Below are 20,203 nucleotides of genomic sequence, written 5' to 3'. Positions count from 1 at the left end.
TTGCGATCGAAGAAAGCAAAGCTCGACGGGGAACTGTGCGGGGACTGGGATGACCTTCGAGCTCCGCTTATGTCAACACCGACCGCCTTAACGACGTCCCAACCGGTTTTCTTTGTGTATTAGCTCTTTCATAGCATTTTGTATGGGAGTCGCTATCTGGGGCGACTCGATCAGAGCTGCATGGATCTCACCTCAGGCTGGATTGGAACCCATGATTGGTCATTCTCAAGTTGACTCGCTGCAGTCACGGACCTCCGGCTCCATTCAAGCTCCTCGGCCCGTTGCGGTGGGAGCGGCCCCAGGACGATGATTACGAGCTACAAGGATCATTTCTACAATCTATGTATTTGCTTTCATGAAGATAAAAATAGTACGATATCGAAGAAGATTAATTCAAGGCGAAGTGGAACGAATGAAATGCGAAGATAATTCATGCTCGGGACAGCAATTTGCAATACCGTCAGAAAAACAGTTCCACATACACAAATTACCGTCAGGAGCAAAAAAGAGCAGAGAAGATATGCTGGCAGCCAGGGGCGGATCAATCGCCGTTGAGATTTCACATGTCACCCGCGAGAAGCCGCATATGCATGGCGTATTTACGATATTCTCGGCTTCTCGACATCTAGAACTTTATGATCTGATAAGACACTTACTTGGCCTTGGCCAGACCAACAGCATTGTTGCCAAGGTCATAGACGCTGTACCACTTGCGCAGGAATGAGTCGCCAAGGATGGCCAGAGGGCCGACGGGCTCGGGGAAGTCCATTCCCATGAAGCTGCTGATGCAAGAGCCCTGGACCTCCAGGATGTAATCGTAGGAGGTGATAGTGAAGTTGTGGCCGCTCAGGGTAAGTGTGAGGTCAGGCAGCGAGTCACGGGCAGCACAGTCAACGGTGTACTGGCCAGTAAAGCCCTTGGTAGCACCAATCTCCTTGTTCCTGTTTGTCAAATTAGAAATGAATAGGAGAAAAACTAGCGGGTGTCGAAACTTACAGAAGCTCGGCCATGGTGGAGGGCAGAGCAATGAGGGAAGTACCAGTGTCAAGGATGACACCAGTGTCCTCCAACTCAGCCACGTTATCACCAAGGGCAATAGCGTCAAAGTCAACCTCCCAGTAAGCCTTGCGGCGAAGGGGAATGTTGATCATTTCGCCAGTGTAGTGGCTTTCATCCACACCACCGAAGGTGGCCTCGGAGTTATCACCATCCTTGTTGGCGTCGCCCAGGTAGAAAGCAAACTTGGGCTCATCCAGAAGTCCCTGGTTAATCATGTTGTAGAAGGGAGGGAACCATCTTGTTGACAGAGATGGTGTCATATCCCAAACCCAGGATACCATCGAATCGGCCGAAAGCAAAGGCCAGGCCGGGCTCGCTGGTGGCCTCAGCAAAGTCCTGCTTGGTGACCTTCAGGTCGCCGATCTGCAGGTTATCCTGAGAGACGAAACCGCTGAGACTGCCTGATCCATACTGGATGGAAAATTCGGTGCCGTTCTTCTTGTAGGTGCTCGAGGCAGACGAGTCATACTTGGTGTGGAGGTAGCAGGCAATAGAGCTGCACTCCGATGAGGGGACCCACAGGTTGGAGCTTCCCGTGTCAAGGACCACCTTGAAGGTCTGGGGCGGGGTACCGAGAGAGATCTCTGAGAAATCTAATGCAAGTCAACATCGTCGTTCATTTCTTGAATGGCAGAGGTTTCGAAGGAGGTGCTTACACTGAGCGTTCAGGAAGTTGTCAACCAACACATCGTGACCGCTGTTGGGCTTGAACGAGGTGTCCTGGAAGCCCTGGTCGGAGTTGGGACGGTAGCCCATGTACTTCTGTCCAAGGCCCTTGACATGCTCTTCGATGTTGTGAGCGTTCTATCTGCGGTTAGAGCCGTGGAATCGGAAACGGCAGGGTATTCCTTACAAACTGCTCCTCAAGCGGAATCTTTCCGAGCTTGAGCTTGTGAACCTCAGCAGAGGCGGTGCTCAGCAGCGCAGAGGCTGTAAGCAAAGCGAAGGTCTTCATAATGTTGGGTGGGATGAGGAGAGTTGAGGAGGAAGATAAGAGAGGAGCTGGGGGCGGAGCCTTGGGGAAGCGATCGACATAACGTGACGGGTATGCGTCATTCCCGGAATCAGCTGCGCCGTGTGGGTTACGCTCATCCCACATTCGTCCCTTCCGGCTTCTTTCTTATCTATATTCATTTCTTATCTATATTCATTTCTTTATTTGGTCATCACTATAGGCGAGGGCTCCATGAGTGTATCACTCTCCAAGTGTACAACTGTAAAACTGCGGTGATTTTCGTTGACGCGGTGGCTGGGGATAGCTGCCTAAACTAAGCTAAGCAGGAAAGCAAGGAAGAGGTCGAAGCACTTGTACCTGGCAGCTGCAGTGGCGAGAGTTGCTGAGGCGTTGCCCTGTTCCTCCATGAAAGGTGTGACCAGCAAAACCTTGTCTTGTATCGTCTAGGCACAGATGGCCACGGCCCTAGGCTGTCATCTCCCCCCTACGACCCTGGCACGATAGGTCCCTGACTATGCAGGGGTCTCACTCCGCCCGACTCTGCACTCTACACCCTACACCCTACACCCTACAGGGGTCCTGATCGGGTACTTTCACCTGTATTATAATTCGCGAAACAACACATCATCCATGGGTTCCAAATTTCAGAGGATTGATAATACATGAATGGAGCCAAGTTTGAACCATCCGCATCCACGCGCCTCGCCAAAGAGTAGGCATTTACCGGTAGAAGTCAGGGCTATCGAGTGAATTAGTGGCATGAAATAAGAAAACAAGGACATTAGGAAAAAATCATACCGGTCGTCGTCCTGGCCAGCCTTCACCTGTGCCTGATAGGCATCTTCAAGGTCGGACTGGATGATGTTGTATCGGTTTTTGCGCACCGCACGCAGACCGGCCTCTTGCATGATGGCGGCGATCACGGCACCTGATAGCGGTTCGTTGCGTACGATCAGAGAGTCTAGATCCACCTCGGGGGACAGCGACATCTTGGACGCAATGGTGGTGAAGATCAAACGACGCTCGCGGCGGTCACGCAGATTTGGGAACTCGATCTTGCGGTCTAGACGACCAGGACGCAGCAGGGCGGGATCGAGAGTGTCAGCACGGTTGGTGGCCATGATGACCTTGACGTTGCTGGTCTGCTCGAAACCGTCCATCTGGTTGAGTAACTCCAGCAAAATACGCTGCACTTCTCGGTCGGCACCGGTCTGGGCATCGAAACGCTTGGTAGCGATCGCATCGATCTCATCAATGAAGATGATGGCAGGCGAGTTTTCACGAGCCATACGGAAAACGTCACGGACCATACGCGGACCTTCTCCCAGATACTTTTGTACGAATTCGGAGCCGTTCACGCGGATGAAGCTGGCGGTTGTGCTGTTGGCAACGGCCTTGACCAACATGGTCTTACCGGTACCGGGGGGGGCCATACAACAGAACACCACGGGGAGGATCGATACCTATATTTTGGTTAGCAGATGAAAGATTGCGTAGAAACTGAGTACCTACCAATTTGCCGGTAGAGATCGAAATGCGTCAAGGGCAGCTCAACGGCTTCCCGAATCTCCTGCTTCTGCATGTCCAAGCCACCCACGTCGGCATAGGTCACATCCGGCTTCTCATTGTCACCCAGCATGGCGATGGAAGAGTCAGCTTCCGGGGGAAGGATATCGACTAGCGCGTTGGAGTGTCGGTGAAGAGCGACCGAAGAGGAGGGCTTCAGCTTCTCGCGGTCGAGTGTGGACAGGATGCGGACGACGTAATTAGACCCGGTCGAGCTCTGCACGATACCAGTGCTGAATTTCTATGTCAGCAAACTGAAAGTTGGATGGGAATAATGGCAAAACAAGCTCACTTTTGATCAATAGCCTCCATGAACTGCCCAATCACCAGCGGCACACTCTGTATCCGCTTGATCTCCTCCTGTGCTCGGACGAGCTCTCTCTTCAAGCTCCTGTAGAACGGCATGGTAAGTATTGTAGCACCCACAACTGCAGTGGAGAAACAAACCGCTGCTCATCCTTGATGTATTCCTCCTGCAACTGAATGTATCTGGGTGAAAGGCGTCAGCACCTGTAAACTCGACATCACGGGCCATGCATACTCTAGATGTCTCTGTAACCGCTTCAGGGAAGCATATTCATCGTTACCATCGACGCCAGTGCCTTCGAGGGTGTCCAGATTGCCGAGGGCGTCCAGTGCGCTGGGCTTGGGAAGAGGCGTGACGTTGTTCGCCGGGTTCTCCACGGCGACGTCTCCCATGATGGAGCTGATTGACGTTTAAGACAGAGAATGATTCAGTGATGGGAATATGACTTCGACGCTTTCTTATGGGGGTTTGACACAATGTTGGGGTGGGCTGTGAAAGAGTCCGATGATGGTCCTTGGGAGCTCAATCGGGGAACCTGGAGCTCACGTCTGTGTCACGTGAGATTCGCCGCGCTGGCCAGTCGATGGCCCTGATTTTCTAAATTCATGCATCACAAACACCAAATCATGATTTGTCTTTCTTCTGGACTGGATATGAAAGACTTTACGGTGTACTTTTCTTCTTCTCTTTCCACTAACTAGGCAGTCTTTAGGCTCACCCTGGGGCTGTTGTGCATGTGAGGCGGAACTACTCCGGCCTTGGAATATTATCAGGCTTCCCTCGTGTCATCCACCCACGGAGGTTTAATGCTGAGCCGGTTGTTCGACCAGGGGCTCAGCTTTGGCGCCCGAATCCAATGGAACAGGGTCGTGAGGTGATTCGTATGATTCGTACGATCCATTGGAAAGGACGCTGCACGTCCTCACGGATTGAGGCAGCTGATCTTTGCGCCAGTCAAGAGTAGCCGTTAGCAACAGAGACACACGAGATGAATGTGCTTCAGCCTTCGCTTGGGCCTCGACATCATCTTAACCGTAGGATAGACCCAATCATGGTGGAGCAAGGCCGAGACGCGGTTAGGTGGGACAGGCACAGAACCATCAATGATTTCCCATGCGGATCGAGTCGGATCCGTGCACATGGAAACCTGGACCACGCCTTTTTCATCTGAAGGGTGCTGAGAAAATTATTCTTTCCTTTTTCTGATTTCTTTTTCGAGAGACTTTCGGAGCATTGAGGGCGCTCGTCATGATTATCAGACGCTAGTCCGAGCTTTATACAAGTAGTGCCGACGCCCGTCACCCGTCACCGCGCCTGATCTGGACCTTCTCATTTTCCCTCCACACATTCGCTGACCCCTTCATATACAATGCACTCGTATAGACCCTTTGAGGGTCCTCCATAGCTGGAGCGAGTCCGTGTGCGAAGCCAGGGCCACAGATCTCGCACTCTGCCCGGCACTGGAGTATACGGACTAACCTGACTGGGCGAAGACCGTTGGAATGGATCTTCGCCTGGACTTGTGTCCGGCCAGCGTCGGTTTTTTTCTTCCCTTCCTTCCATTTTCTCCTCTTCTTCATGGACTCAAAAATTGAGGAGATTGCCATTTTTCCCTGAGCACCCGCATTGTGACTGATCTGCTCAGTCTCTTCCTGATGGCAGTATGCGACAGCCGAAACCCGCTAACCGCGAACGCCATGCCAAAGAAACCTCTCAGTCAAAAAATGGGGGCAACTCTCCGAATCCTGGATACGTGAAAGATGAATTGACCCCAAGAACTAACTAGCACAACAGAAATAGAAGGGGCAGAGAAAACGCCAGGAAAAGAGAAGAGAGCAAACGAGAACGTACGATACGGGATACGGAGTGTATTGGTGGTACAACCAGACAGCCGCCATAGTGCTACATTCCTTACTTTCCGGTACCCGCATGTTCCCATCACCCCAGAGAGTAATTTTTCCCTCACCATTCTTTGCCTCCACTCCCCTTTGATCCCTAACTGAGGTCTTTTGGCTTCTGGACTGTAAGTATTACTTCTGCTTTTCGGCGGTTCCCCTTTCCCCTCGTAAGTGTTTTTTATTATTACTGTTTTACTGTGGCCACGCACCCACAACTTTCCCCCTTCCCTTTTTCGCCTTCCCCCTTCTTCCGGCGCAGCCCACCCAGCGCACCCTCCTCTGCCCCAATTTGTCTATGGTTCTTCGGGCCGAAGAAGTGTCGTGACCTTAGGGTCGATCCTCAGTGTGTTCCCCAACCCATGATCAGTGGCCCAGTCCAGCCCATCGGTCTTTCCCTCCTTCCCCCTTCTGCTCCGCGCCGCCTGCTCGGCGTGGTGACTTTCCAGCCTCAGGCCACCAACCACGTGACCACCCAATTCCAACCTCTGCTCCTCGTCTCATCTGCTAATTCCGGGTTCCGGCCTCAGTCATCCAGTAGCAAGTCGGGAATTTAAAGTCATCCAGCTTTGTCGGTATGTACATTCGTTATTCCCTTCCCTCTTCTATTACACTGTTGTTTTGTTTATTCACGGGGAGAATGCCTTCTTTGCCTTTTCCTTGGAACCTCCCTCGGGAGCAAGTCGCGACCGAGCGCGACCCCAAACATCCCAGCCATACGCGTTCACATGGCTCTGGGATTCATCCTGCAACCCATGTCTCTGTTGTCCCATTTTTTCATTGATAAATCAGATGAACTTCGCGTGATTCATTGCCGCACGGTGATGACGCGTGGACCTAGGGTGGAGCTGTCGCTGACCCTCTTGCCTGGACAGATGGGTTGGTAGAATCGCACGACATGAACGCCTGGCTCGCCGACGCCTCGACCCTCCCTGGCCAGGATAATGGGGCTTTCAATCCTTCCACTATAGACCCCTCCGCCTTCCTTCACACCTCGCCTACTCCCCAGGACCCCTCTCAGTTCCAGCGCATGTTCAACAATGGCGTGTCACGGAATGCCTCCCCGGGCTTCCACAATCCCAACCAGGTGATTCCGTCTAAGCGAGCTCGACCCGAAGATGGTATGCCCATGTCGCCACGGCCAGGCCCCGGCGGCATGCCTGGGTCGCGATCGCAGACTCCCCAAGTACCATATCCTGGATATCAAGGCCCCACAAACGGGCAAGCTCAATTCCCTCAACATCCCACGCCCTACCAACATCTTCAGCAAGGAACGTCGCCCAATGTGACGCAGTCGCCGATTATGCAGGACTTTGACCAGCAGAGTGCTCGTATGGGAACCGCCTCCCCAAGTCCTTTCTCCCCGGCCGGCCCACACGTCGGTGCTCATATGTCCCCGTCCCAATCAGATCATGGGAGCCGGGTGAACACCCCGCAGAACAACAACTACATGCAAGGACAAGCTTTTCCCCAAGGCATGGGGGGGGCAGTTCCAGCAAGGACACGGGATGAGCCAAGCGGCGCAACAGCCATCTATGCAGGCACAATATGGTGGAATGCAACAAGGCGGCATGCAACAAGGCGGCATGCAACAAGGCGGCATGCAACAAGGCGGCATGCAACAAGGCGGCATGCAACAAGTACCTCAGGGGTATCATCAGGCAATCGCGGCTCAGCAGGCGCGACTTCAGATGCAGATGCAGCAGCAAAATCAAAACCGGTCAATGAATGCCAATCAACAGATGGCAGGGCGCTCAGTTGCTCCTAGTGGGATGATCCCTCAGGGCAATCCCCAGCAAATGCAGGCTATTCGGCAGATGCAACAGAACATTGCAAAGCCCAATAACCCGGAAGTTTTTGTGCGAGGGTTGCAGAAGTTCATGATGGCCCGGAACCTTCCGCTGGACATGAATCCTGTGATTTGTGGTCGTCAGTTGAATCTTCTCCAGCTTTACGGAACCGTGATGAGAATGGGCGGATCAAAGAAAGTTACTCAAATGAACATGTGGCCACATGTTGCGCAGCAATTCCAATTCGCGCAAATGCAGTTTCCCACTGCTGCGCAAGAGATTCGAGATTACCACTCAAGGAATTTGGCTCCTTACGAGCAGGCCTTCTTAAATTCGCAACAGAAACAGGTTGGCGACCAAATGCAGCAAGGTGGAGTCCCGCGGCAGCCGAATGAGCCCTCGGCCATGCAGCAATTCCAGTCACCCTCGGTCAAACCCGGTCAAGGATTCGAACAGCCTCAGCAACTCGCCAACTCCCCCCAAAACAACACACCAATCTCGAACAATACGCAGCCGACCCCAATTAATGGCTTCGCAACACCAACACAAGCACCAAGTCAAAAGAAACCTCCCCAGACTGGTCATCGACTCAGCATCTCCCGTCAGTCACAGTCTTCTGTTCCCCCCACTGACGCATCGGGTCAGTTCACTGCACCCTCACCTTCACAACAAGGGAAGGGTGCGACACCAACACCAGTTCAAGCTGAACAAAAACTCGAGAAGTTCGTCAAGAAGCCTATCGAGGATCCGTATGAACCTATGGCTGTGGACGATCCTCGTCTCCATGGACCCATCAACGTGGACGAGATGTACCGGCTTGGAGATGATATCTTGAAATTACGGCCTGGCATACCAGCGTTCGCAGAATTGGGCGTGATTGATTTCCATGCTCTGAACATGAGTCTCAAGTCTGGCATCCTGGGCGAAATTCGAGTTGCCTTGGAAACTCTTACAACTGTTTCATGTGATCCTCAAGTGCACATCTCACTCCATAATTGCGAAGACCTGGTAGAGAGTCTGGTCGACTGCGCCCAAGATCAGGTTGACTATCTGGTTAAGTATATCCCACAGACATCAGATGTTATGCAACTACAATCGTATGAGGAGGTTACCCGAGCCTGCTACTCCGAGTTCACATCCCTCGCTGAAGTGCCTGAATTTGGCAGTGTTGAGTACGAACTTGATCGGGCAGTGGACCGAATCATTGCCATCACCACGATTTTCCGGAACTTCTCATTCCCGCGGATTCGACTTTGGCTGCATTCGCTGTCCCATCGCTCACCCAGTTCTTTGCCGACGTCTGCCGTTACGTTGGAACTCGGAAATTGTTCTTGCGGTCCAATCAGAACACTCTGGAATTTATGAAGGATGCCGTGATTTTCATGAGCAACACAGCCCATGTCATGCCAATGCCGGGACAAGAGGAAGCTTTGAATCTGTTGACTTTCCTGCTTTCATTCTCACCGTTGCCTGAGCCATCGATGAAGTCCGATCGTGTGATGTTCACCGCCTTCAACCCTTCTATCCACCGATACACTCCAGCCGCTGTAGACGCCCTTGCTAAGTTCCTGGCGAAGGACGATACGAACCGGACTTACTTCTCGGCCATCTTCTCTGGGGATGGTTCCGCGCCGAGGCCAGAGCTGCTCACTCGCGCGTTCGGGCTCGCCATCAGCCCGATTCCTCACAAGAGCGTTCTGGCGGCTGCCGATGCGCGCCAAATTTTCCTCATGCATGGCCTCCTAGCCGCTGATGTCCTGACAACTTTCGTAGATCCGATCATGGCAAAACGCTGGCTTGGATCTACTGATGGATTCGCCGTTCACCTTTTGCGACTCTCATGTATGCTCTGCAATGAACGCTTTCCACAAATCAGCATGCGGCCAAGACCCCAGGCCGAGAGCGAAGCCATCGCATTTGGCTCGATCATCCATCGCGGACTGGCTATCTTACGTCGACTCGCAGAAAAATCGAAGCAGGTGGACGACTCCTCCCCCCTCCGCCTCCCATCCGGAATTGTCCCTCGTAAAGAACAACTTCTCGGGGCCTTGCTGCTCCCCAACATTGACCCTACCATCATTCGCCAACTCATCACGTATTCTCGGCTCGCAGAGTAAAGCTCTTTCAGCCGCATGAATGGTATGTCGTTGGTGTCGGGCAAGAGGTTTTCTTGCACGCAGCATATACGATATTTCCTGAACTTTGTCATGTCATTTGTACTCACTTTTTCAGCCAATGGTCATCTTCTCTTTCTGGGCGCCGGTGGAATAGGGTGGTTTTTCTTTTCTCTTGTTTCCCATCGTGAGACAGCGTGCTTCTTTCTCAGTGTACAATGCTCAAAATACCCTCGACTGAACGCGAGATATCCTATATGAGTTCTTCCAGTGATCAATCGTACGAATTAGTCTTTACTGTTTAACATTTCGGGGCTGTCGATAGGTAGACCCAGCGTACAGCCTGATCAGAGTCACTCTTGAAACGCTTTTTGAGGCTTTGGCTCTGACTTCGCCTGGTTTTCCCGCCCTGCTCGCCCCTTCCAGTATGTCCTCAGCGATATCCTTCACGTCACTCAAATCACTAGTCATGATTTCTGCAACAGATCTCTCGATAGGTTCATTCGATGGTCCAGCTGCCGGATCGATCGATCATGTATATATTATGGTTTCCATCCTCCAGTCAAGGCGTCCGGACTGGAGATATTATTAGCGCACGACGCAGAGAGAAGCGAATACAAGGATTATCTAAGGCTTCAAAGTCAAACGTCTGTGTCAAGTCGCGCACCCTTCCTTCTTCCTATCCAGTATTCCATCTAGTTCCCGTCACTTCCTGACACTAATTTATAAGGCCTATCTGCTCGCTATTAGCCCAAACAGGCTGCAGTATAGAGCAGATCATCATCATTTTCTGTGAACCATGCCCCAGGGTTTAGAGTATCCATGTAATGGGGCAGAACTCATGACGATTTGTGTATAGACTCATCTGAATATCTCAATCTCGCGATATGGTGCCAGTATCCTACATCCTCGGATTGTTATGCGTGTTGATGTCGGCTTTTCTCCCAATCTGGTTCACATGAACATAGGTGGCATATATTCATTGACTGACTCTCCCTCGAAGTTATCAAGTCTCCACGCTCTCTTGCTCTAATTCCGTCACTGACCCCTTTCGGAACTTCCAGTCCTGTGTAGTCTGCAGCCGATTATGGGACTGTGAATTAAGCTAAGACAAGCCCCCCCCGCGCGTGTTGACACGCGCTGCTTGGTGGATGCTGGCTGGAAAAAACCATACGGCAGGAAAATGCAAGTTAAATTGCAGCTAAGATTCACTCGAACGCCACTTCAGATGCTAAAATTATGGTATCATAGTTCATGACATGAAAAATATAAACATGAAAGAGCATCACAAGCATCAATGGTAATAGTTTCGATGAACCTGCCATGACATGACTATCATCCATAGATAGAAAATAGTATTGACGAGCTCAAAGGCAAAGGCGGTTTTCCAGCAGTTACCTGAAAACAATATCAGCGGGCATATCAGGGGCATTTTGGAAAAAAAAGACTCACATAGCGTGCTCTGCATAATCCATGCCATGGTGTCGACGTTGTTCCCCCTAGATTGGTTCTCGACCACGTAGATCTGGCAATTATCGTTCACGTTCCCGGTAACACCATATAGCTGCAGCGAGGTTTCAATAAGCCCCGTTACCCACAGGACGAAGAGTATGAAGCTGCCGAGGATCAGGATACCCGGGAGCAGGAAATGGCGGGCGATCAGGCCGATCACGAGGAAAATGAAGACGACGCCCAAGGTACTGACAGTAACCATGTATGGGAAGAGCCTAGAGAAAGAGGGTCAGTGAATCCAGTGTCACTAAAAAAAAGAAAATTGCAAAAGTGAAAGCACTCACCATGGAGTCCCAAGCTCCATCTGTGTTTGTACGACCATAAACCACGAGAATATTCCTAGACATGTGGCCGAGCCTGCAAGCACGACGATGAGCCAGACATTCAGCTGAAATTCGGGCCAGTGGTAGCGAGGCCGCGTTACTTTGCGCACAACTGCCATGGTGAACGAGTGCGGGTTTGATGGACGATAGAACGGATGCTTTGAGTGTCGGTCGGTGTTTGGGGCCAACAGCCCGCTGCTGCCTTGGATATATAGGATTCGCGGTGTGCGCGACTGCCCAATATGATCGCCTTATGAATGTCGGTGAAATGCGATCGACTCGGCACCCGAACAGCGCAGCGTGGATACTTCGATTCAAGGAATGCGTTAATTGAATCCGGGGGAGGGGGCCGATAAGGCCGAACAGCACATCGGGCGCTAGGCGCTGTGATCAAGACTGAGACCTTGGAGCTATAGCCCAGGATGAGAAGTATTTTGGTGTCTGTTATTTGAAGTCGCAAATATTCGAAGGAAGGCAGAAGTACGAAAGAAGCAAACAGAAGAAAGTCGGTGGAGGGGGAATTTGTTGATCGGAAATTGAGGTGGCAGGGGAATTTAGTCTCAGGTACGGGAAACACGCGTTGGCCTCGAACCAAGGTTTCTTCACAACTCAGAGAGTTTCATCATCGTGAAAAGGTTGTATCCTCACCCGCTTCTATTTTCTATAATCTAAAAAGCAATTTACAAAAGGGTATCGCCCAACGCACTGCGCACCAACGAGCACCCGGCGCGGATGGTCTCCGCGGCGCCCACAGACTCCAGGCTGGGGTTGACCTCCACCAGGTCCATAGCCACCAAGTTGCCGGTCTCGTGCACACACTCGCAAATGAAATCGCCCTCGCGCAGGGTCAGACCACCGCGCACCGGGGTACCAGTGCTAGGCGCCCACTGGGGATCCAGCGCATCGACATCGAACGACAGGTGAATCGGGGTATCGTTGCCAATGTGAGCGAGAGCCATCTCGACGACGCGACCAATGCCGTGACTTTGAAGCAATTAGCAAGGGAATATACAACGGAACAAAAGGGTTACGTACCGGTCAATGTCGTGCATGCTGAATGCCTTGATGTTGTGGTCGCGCAGGATCTTCTTCTCGCCGCGGTCGACATCACGCAGACCAATGTACACCAGCTTGCGCGTGCTGACAATATGCTCATCCTGGAGCCAGCCAAAGATGTCGCGCTTGTCTTCCCGGGCCAGCCGGGTCAAGAAGGCCATGGGCATGCCGTGGATGTTACCACTAGGGCTCATCTCGGGAAGGTTAATGTCGGCGTGAGCATCGACCCAGATCACCGCCATCTCGCGGCCCAGCCGTTCGCGGATCGCTTTAGCCGTTCCAGAGACAGAGCCAATGGCAATAGAGTGATCGCCACCGAGAGTGAGAACGAACTTGCCGTCCTTGGCGTATTCATACACCTGCGAGCTCAGGCGTTCGGTGACGGCACTGACGGCGCGGGGCTTCTTCATACCACGGTGGTCCGGGTCCTCGGCGGGGATATCATTCTCGTAGTAGTGGACGATGTTGTCGTGGTGAACCTCGTAGTCGAGGTCCTCCTTCAAGTCTGTGAGCAGGCCCGACTCAATCAGGGCCATCGGGGCGGCCTCGACACCCTTCTTCATCTACAAAGGGTCTTAGCTATCATGTTCCTCGGCATCGTCATTTGCGACAGTCTCTTACCTGTCCGCCATTGAAACCGACGGCGACCACACCCAATTGATTGGGGTGGGTGAGGAAGCGCGAGATGATTGTTGTAGGCGGTAGCGTCATTGCGAAGATATGTAGCGTGCAAGCACTGATCTCTTAGGCGTTCAAAAAGGCAGAAGCCAAAGATTGAGGCTTGGAGACTTGGGAGAGATCCGCGATAAGATTAGAAAATAAAAGTGGAGCCCCGATGGGGAGTCGAGAAGGAATGGACAAGGAGGGATTGAAATCAGGAGAATGTTTCGATAGAGAAAAGAAGGAACCCAAAGAATGCCAAAAGAGCACAGCTTTATATCTTCGACCCTCTTTTCCCGAATCTCACCGGCCCTGCTTCATTCCTGGCCGCGGACAGGGACAGTCGCTAAAAACTGCTTTTAGGGATCACGGCACTCCGCCGGGTTCTCCATCACTTCCGTTAAGTACAGGTTGAGGAGAGCTGCCCCGTTTAGTCCACTCAAGTGTCCCACTGCGTTGCAATCGCTCATTCTTGGTGAGGGGCAGTACCGGATTATTGTCGTAATGGCTTGCGGACTTTCGTGAGATCTTAAAGAGGCGTGTCTGTGGCGGTTGCGCCGGTAAAGGGTGACTGACCAGACTCGAGTGACTTCACGCTACACTCTGATCGGGTACCAAAATCTGAGAGTGCAAGGGTATCATTCGCTTCTAAGTTGTAGTTACACGATTTCTACATTCTATTTCCCCAGAATCAGCTCGCGGAGAACCTCCTCGGCCTTAGGCGCTTCTACGCGGCCCTTCTCACCCGTGCGCATCATCTGCCCCACGAACCAGCCCAATTTCCCCAGCTGGTTCTTGCTGCGGATCTGCTCAACCATCTGGGGGTTCTGGGCAATGGCCGACTCGGCGAGAGCCAGGTATTCCTCCCGTGATAGCGGCCGTAAAAGAAGTTTGTCCTCTTCCAGTAGCTGCGGGATGGGCCGGCGATCTCCATCAAACACTGCAGCGAGCACTTGTTTGGCCGTGGGTCCGGTAATGAGCTTTCGCTGGAGATGGTCGATGAGGTCGGCCAGAGACCGGGCCGGCACTATCTCGTCGTTCCAGGGTCGGTCCGCCTTGGTCAACAACCCACCCAGCTCATGGAGGACCCAGTTGCCCGCAATACGCGCGAGGGCCGCCTGCGTTTGTTCATCCTGATCAGGATGAAGTGAGCGAAGGATGTCCACGACATCTCTGTAGTACTCCAGTCGGGCTCCATCATCCAGCTCAATCAATGGCTTGGCGTCCTCAATCGAGAGACCGTAAGCTGTTCGAAGGATCTGCACGAGCGAATCAGGCAGCGTCGGAAGATTGTCGTTGATCAAGTTGACCAGGTCCTCACCAATCACCAGTGGTGGGATGTCGGGATCGGGCATGTAACGGTAATCCACAGCACCCTCTTTGCCTCGAAGTCTGCGAGTCTCGGTGCTGCCAATCGTCCACCCACGGGTCTCACCCTCCACGACACCGCCACCTTCCAGCACGGCGATCTGACGATTCTTCTCGGCAACGATAGCGTCTTCCACGGCCTTGAAACTGCTCAGGTTCTTGATCTCCGTGCGCTGCCCTAACCCGCTGATCCCGTCGTACTCGTAGCCCCCAGGCGCCTCTCCCCGACGCCGAACCGAGACGTTGACATCGGCACGAAGACCACCCATTTCCATTCCCGTTGTCACAGCACCACATGCCTGGAGGATCGCTTGGAGTTTTCGGACGCAGGCGGCGGCGGTGGCGGGGTTATGTATCTGCGGCATTGTGATAATTTCGATCAGAGGGTGAGAGACACGGTTGAAGTCGAGGAGTTGAGTCGAGGGCGGATATTCCTGGGACTTGGCCGTATCCTGTTCCAGCTGCACTTGCTTGATGTCTATGCGAATCCTGCTACCATCTTCGGGGGCGATGCCATCGTAGTCGTATAGATCGACCCATCCGTGGCGCGCGAATGGCTCTGCAAGCCGTTAATTTCCGTCTCACTGATCGAGAAATAAAAAAATAATGTACCCACCGTAGTATTGTGTGATCTGGTAGCCCGATGGCTGATCCTGGTAGAAGTAATGCTTTCGGTCAAATCGACTGACTGGTTGTATATCACAATTCAAAGCGGCGGCCGCGCGGAGGGCTGGGAGGAGTGTGGCAGCTTGGAATTCCTGTATCGCATAAGCTCGAGACTTTCTATCCTCCATAAAAAAGACGAACCGGTTGGCTGCCCGGAAAGGCAAGATCGAACAAGGCAACATTAGAGTTGGGAGTCTCGCTGGCGGCGGTCGGAGCTCCTACACCAAAAGTTAGCAACACGCGATTGTTGCGGAGACAGTCAAAGGCGTACGAGAGAATAATTTGGCTCCAGCATTAAGCTGCGCGTGAATCTCCACACCAACTGTCAATTCCCACTCTTGTCGGGAGGCCGCTTCGCTCTCCTTGCGCTGCTTCTTCCGAGCCTTGAGGTTCTTGGCATCCTGCTTGAGTTGCTTGCGGAGAGGGACGCGGTCTGCAGAGTTGGCGTTGAGGCAAGGTGTGATGGTAGAGAAATGAACGTTACGGGGGCGAATCCACAACGGACGGCGGATTATTCGAGATAGAGCGCGGACAGCGCCGCTGGAAGGCCATGGCCGGAGCATAGAGAGAGGTGGTGGATGAAGATTGGAAGATCCGCGGAAGCCAAGGTTCGGAGACATGCAGTTCTAGCTCTACAGACAACGCAATCGTCAACCGAAAATATTATATTCTGGGACTTCTTCGTAGCTCTATTTGATTCCAATTAGCTTCACAGGTAAAATTAGATTTGTAGCAAACAGATGAGATGTATATATGTTCATCCGCAGATATCTGTACCATCATTGCATCAGCCACAGCTGGATCACCGCCACATCGTTTCTCCATGAAGTAAATAAGTGACTTTCACTAGACCTTTTTGAATCAAGCACAAATTGAGCCTTGTTTCCGTTTTGACCTAGTCTATCTATAGCCTGGCCCATGCCGACTGAGAAATATATAATATACATGCGCTGTGATCGAGTCTTATGTATCAGCGCCAGGCGCTTCTCATCCATGCAGCTGCCCCGCGTTGCTTCATCAAATGGCAGTTTCATGGCTAATATCTCTTCCCCGGTGCCTAATCCTTGTTCTATGGCATGATTGCAACTGCATGAATATGATGGTTCGGAAGCGAGCCAGTCAGTGGCTGGACTTGTCTTCGTGGAGGCCAAAGAACACCTGGGATCTGATTGTTGAATCACAAACACATTGAGTTCGTGATACTTCGAGCACAGTGAAAGGGCCGAAGCGTAAGAAACCATAGGCAGACTCTGACGGAATAAACAATAAGAAAATTCGCTAGGTGATGGATAGTGCCATTGATGACGTTGGGCAGTCCACGATGACATCTAGTTAAAGCGATCGGAAAGTCTCGACCCTCACCTCTCGACACTCGACCCACACCATCCGTAGAGTCAACATCGCGATCCTTTCTCGAACAATGCAATGCCAGCACATACCCTCAGTTCGTCAATCGACCCGGGACAATGCACTCAACCCCATCCTGCAAGACACCCTGCAAGCAAGAGATTGCAATGTGGCACGGCGTGGACTGGTCACAAATTCACGCCGTCCCCGCTTCCTACCACGAAAATGGGGCTGCCAGACCGCTAGAAGGGACGCAAGGCGCGAATGATCGGCAGGCGAATCGCCAGCACACCCCTCGATGGGCCTCAATGACTTAACTCGGTTCAGACACGCATGCATTGCAATCCGGAACTGGACGGCGTCTGCTTTTGCCCTGCTGACTTGCTCCTCCATCGGCCCACTGTATTGACAGGACGCCGAATTTGAAGAAACAATTCCACACTGACCCTCCCGTCTTTCTTCACTTCCCGTGCGACATCGAACGGGAGTCACGGTAGATTGGACATACTCTGTGATCGACAGGGATTCAAGGATCCTCCTGGCGACCTCTCTGTCATTGGCTGCCGATTGAAGCCCCCCCGGCGCTTCTCATCTGCTTCAGATTGTCGGGGATTCTCTCGTTGACGAATTGTATGGCTGCTTCACCCCCCAAGGGAGACACCCGGTCCCATACTAGCCCTGTGGTGACGCCAAGTCTGTTTCCGACCCTAGTAGCTGACGCTACGCGCTGCTGAACCATTTGGGTTATACTCAACTTTTATCAGCCCGCCAGAGGAATGTCAAGGGACGCCGGAGAGGCCTCACACATCACATCACTTGGACCGTCGCATTGTCCTATTTTATTTCCTGACTACTTTCCATTGCACAGGTCTCTACCCCTAGATTCCGCGTCTTCAGTACGATCTATCGGAATTTGTCTCTCCCTTGTGCCATGCCTCGGGCCCCCATACTGACGCCTCCAAGAATCTATCGCCATTATCATTCCAGGCCCCCCTCTATGCCCCTCAACTATACTTGTGACGGGCATGGCCTAAGATTACAGTTTTTTTTTTCAAGCGATGACCCGGATACTTCCGAACTTGTCCGATCATCATGCCGCTCCACCACGGATCTCATGGTCTTCGACGAAAGTCTAAGAAAGATGGAAGGAAAAGCACCTCGTCAACAGTTTCTACTATTAGCACACAGGCTGGTCCTGCTGAAATTTCGAAACATTTCGAAAGAGCCGATTCTCCAGGGCAGGACCATGCGTCCAAAGAACTCTTGAAACCACAAGCGGCTTCTGCATCATCGCCGAATAACCCCGCCGAATCGGAGAAAAAGTCACCTAATGTCTTTGAATTCTTGGACGACAGTAGTAGTGACTCGTCCTCATCATCATCGTCGGAACCCGATGATGACGAACCCACGCCCCCGGTGCAGGCGCAGGCTACCACGAAGATACAGTCCCCTCAACCTCGGACTGCTCCCTCGCCTTTACTGCTGTCCGAACCGGAGATATTACCGACCACGATTAAGCCGTCATCGACCGGGAAGTCCAGGAGACCTAGTGACTCACGTCCACCTTCAGCGCCGGCCCCTCCTCCCACCGAGAGTCAAATGCAAATGACACGCAAACAACCGCGTCCTAGGAAATCATCTGCTAGGGAATACAAATCAACAGGCCCTTCACCTCTTCCCGCCAAACGCCAATTGCAAATCTCGCACCCTGAAGACTACTATACCTCACGAAACACATCTGTTGTTAACCGGCAATCGCTGCCACCGTCCCCGCCGAGCAGCCCAGAGGATAGCCACCACCGCGGCACACCAACGAGACGAAGAGACTCGAGTGCCTTGCAGGTGTCATCGGGTTACGGACTTGTTGCATCGCAGCTCACCCGCTCGAACACCCAGGAAAAGGCTGGGTTCCCGCCGCTATACCGTCGCTTCGAAAGCGTGAACCACCGCGTGCTACTTCATCTGCAAGATGAAATCGCCCAAATGGAGGAAGAACTTCACACTCTTGACGAGTATGAGGAGATGCATCGCATCGCTTCCGCCGAACAAGAAGGGATCAAGCCTGTGCCTGCCTCTCGCCGCATGGAGGTCCAGTCGCAGTCATATTCCTCTCTGCATTATCGACGCATGGATCTCCTGGCTGCTCTGACCCATAAAACTGAGCAGTATAGTAAGTCGTCTTTTCCCTCTCCGTCAAATTTGGCCATATTAACCAAATACAGATAATGCCCTTAGCTCATACAGCAAAGTCCTACAGACTCTCCCCCCGAGCCTCAGAAGACGACGTGCAAAATTACCGCTCCTGGATGAAACACCACAACCCTATCGCTGCCGCCGAGACCCGCTTCCTGGACCAAGATGCCGACCTTGTCTCTCTCACCCCCCCGCTTGGCAGCATCCGCCGCCGCCGCGCCTGTTTACATAGCCATTGTCATTGCATCCGGGGCAATCCTCCTCCCACTTTTGGCTTTTAGCATGATCGCCGAATTCTCAGGCCGACTCGTCGTCGTCACAGTTGTCGGAGGCGCAGCAGCAGCCATTGCAGCGAACTACTCTGCCGGTATTGATACTTTGGTCGATTCACGCGACGGCTGGAGATGCGCTACAATGTATGTTTTGACCCGAATCAGCCTTGACCGAATAGGGAACTAATACGATTCAGCTACTTCGGCTTCATGACCTTTGCTGCCATGTTCATACCTTAGCTCTACCTGGGCACCACGAATCACGATTTTTGCGTCTTTCATGTTCCACATAATTTATTTCCTTTGCTATCCGAATTGTTAGCCGTTAACATTTCGACCACGCCTCGATCCATAGAAGAGGAATAGTTCGAAAGTCTGAACAAAGAAAAAAGCTCTCTCACTTGTTCAACTGGCATTGATACACATGGCGTTTGTTTTGTTGGAGTCCAGAATATTGATTAGATAGATTACCAGTTCTGGGATCTGGATTTGTACGGGTTGGGCGGATTTACAGGGTGGCTATGAGGCAGGTCCACGGGTGATTTTGGTTAGCTTGATGCGCCAAGGTTCTTCTGTCTGTACTATTCATGAGATTCTAATGCATTCCTGGATTATATGAGTTTCATCATTTGAAGATTTAATCGTGATCGTGCCTGAACCGTAATTTGACGTGAACGCTGGTTGATTTATACGTTTATCGCTATTAGGTCATCCTTCCATATGTAAAACGCTGCGTATTACCCGCTGAAAGGCGCTTGATACACTCTTACGAATATGACATAGCAATGAAGTCGATCGAAAGCAATCTTTCTAATAAGCACTGTAAATAAAAGACATGGTGCCTCGCCATCGGTAACCCAGACCACCCAGGCTGGACCCGCCTTATAAGAGCCATTCACACGCCGATCGCTGTTTCGAAACACCGGAAAGGGATCACATGGGTCCACAGATATATGAGGATAGGAATCATTCATTAGCAACACAGTGGGAAAGAAGAAAATAGAATAATATCGTGGGCTATTAAACAGTGGAATGAGGTTGATTTTCGCAGACGAAATGGTAGAAGGAACTTCTCAGACTGCACGAAAATGATTATCACTCCAAAGCTGTAGAACCAGAA

The 20,203-nt window shown here is 52.0% G+C and overlaps 8 protein-coding genes across 8 annotated transcripts; 3 read left to right on the top strand and 5 right to left on the bottom strand.

Annotated features, from left to right (window-relative positions):
- Nucleotides 1-652: 652 nt before the first annotated feature.
- On the bottom strand, nucleotides 653-2,125 carry N7477_000167 (uncharacterized protein; the record flags this gene model as incomplete). The annotated part of the gene is made up of 5 exons (XM_056961830.1): nucleotides 653-941; nucleotides 997-1,262; nucleotides 1,306-1,652; nucleotides 1,716-1,863; nucleotides 1,913-2,125. Coding segments are annotated over 5 exons (1,263 nt in total), but the record flags the coding sequence as incomplete, so codon positions are not given.
- Nucleotides 2,126-2,734: 609 nt separating this feature from the next.
- On the bottom strand, nucleotides 2,735-4,279 carry rpt3 (proteasome regulatory particle base subunit RPT3; the record flags this gene model as incomplete). Its single annotated transcript, XM_056961829.1, has 7 exons — nucleotides 2,735-2,753; nucleotides 2,813-3,382; nucleotides 3,429-3,477; nucleotides 3,527-3,813; nucleotides 3,873-3,971; nucleotides 4,028-4,069; nucleotides 4,122-4,279. The coding sequence occupies 7 exons, from the start codon at nucleotides 4,277-4,279 to the stop codon at nucleotides 2,735-2,737; spliced, it is 1,224 nt and encodes a 407-aa protein (XP_056826832.1).
- Nucleotides 4,280-6,144: 1,865 nt separating this feature from the next.
- Nucleotides 6,145-6,339, top strand: N7477_000165 (uncharacterized protein; the record flags this gene model as incomplete). Its single annotated transcript, XM_056961828.1, has 1 exon — nucleotides 6,145-6,339. One exon carries the CDS (start codon nucleotides 6,145-6,147, stop codon nucleotides 6,337-6,339), a length of 195 nt encoding a protein of 64 aa, XP_056826831.1.
- A 341-nt stretch (nucleotides 6,340-6,680) lies between these two features.
- Nucleotides 6,681-9,689, top strand: N7477_000164 (putative ARID/BRIGHT domain protein (SWI1); the record flags this gene model as incomplete). The annotated part of the gene is made up of 3 exons (XM_056961827.1): nucleotides 6,681-7,174; nucleotides 7,221-8,744; nucleotides 8,765-9,689. The coding sequence occupies 3 exons, from the start codon at nucleotides 6,681-6,683 to the stop codon at nucleotides 9,687-9,689; spliced, it is 2,943 nt and encodes a 980-aa protein (XP_056826830.1).
- A 1,291-nt stretch (nucleotides 9,690-10,980) lies between these two features.
- Nucleotides 10,981-11,640, bottom strand: N7477_000163 (uncharacterized protein; the record flags this gene model as incomplete). Its single annotated transcript, XM_056961826.1, has 3 exons — nucleotides 10,981-11,084; nucleotides 11,139-11,413; nucleotides 11,483-11,640. 3 exons carry the CDS (start codon nucleotides 11,638-11,640, stop codon nucleotides 10,981-10,983), a joined length of 537 nt encoding a protein of 178 aa, XP_056826829.1.
- A 561-nt stretch (nucleotides 11,641-12,201) lies between these two features.
- Nucleotides 12,202-13,288, bottom strand: N7477_000162 (arginase; the record flags this gene model as incomplete). Its single annotated transcript, XM_056961825.1, has 3 exons — nucleotides 12,202-12,505; nucleotides 12,557-13,140; nucleotides 13,199-13,288. 3 exons carry the CDS (start codon nucleotides 13,286-13,288, stop codon nucleotides 12,202-12,204), a joined length of 978 nt encoding a protein of 325 aa, XP_056826828.1.
- Nucleotides 13,289-13,914: 626 nt separating this feature from the next.
- Nucleotides 13,915-15,834, bottom strand: N7477_000161 (glutamyl-tRNA(Gln) amidotransferase subunit PET112; the record flags this gene model as incomplete). The annotated part of the gene is made up of 4 exons (XM_056961824.1): nucleotides 13,915-15,164; nucleotides 15,222-15,363; nucleotides 15,413-15,489; nucleotides 15,543-15,834. The coding sequence occupies 4 exons, from the start codon at nucleotides 15,832-15,834 to the stop codon at nucleotides 13,915-13,917; spliced, it is 1,761 nt and encodes a 586-aa protein (XP_056826827.1).
- Nucleotides 15,835-17,710: 1,876 nt separating this feature from the next.
- On the top strand, nucleotides 17,711-19,323 carry N7477_000160 (uncharacterized protein; the record flags this gene model as incomplete). Its single annotated transcript, XM_056961823.1, has 4 exons — nucleotides 17,711-18,788; nucleotides 18,854-19,033; nucleotides 19,113-19,227; nucleotides 19,281-19,323. The coding sequence occupies 4 exons, from the start codon at nucleotides 17,711-17,713 to the stop codon at nucleotides 19,321-19,323; spliced, it is 1,416 nt and encodes a 471-aa protein (XP_056826826.1).
- Nucleotides 19,324-20,203: the final 880 nt, after the last annotated feature.

The sequence above is a fragment of the Penicillium maclennaniae genome (genome assembly GCF_028827695.1).
Source record: "Penicillium maclennaniae strain IBT 15551 chromosome Unknown utg000001l:1.0-3280838.0:1.0-3283122.0, whole genome shotgun sequence".
Taxonomy (NCBI): Eukaryota; Fungi; Ascomycota; class Eurotiomycetes; order Eurotiales; family Aspergillaceae; genus Penicillium; species Penicillium maclennaniae.
The sequence above is the reverse complement of the archived record's forward strand: the minus strand, read 5'-3'. Positions and strand labels throughout refer to the sequence as shown.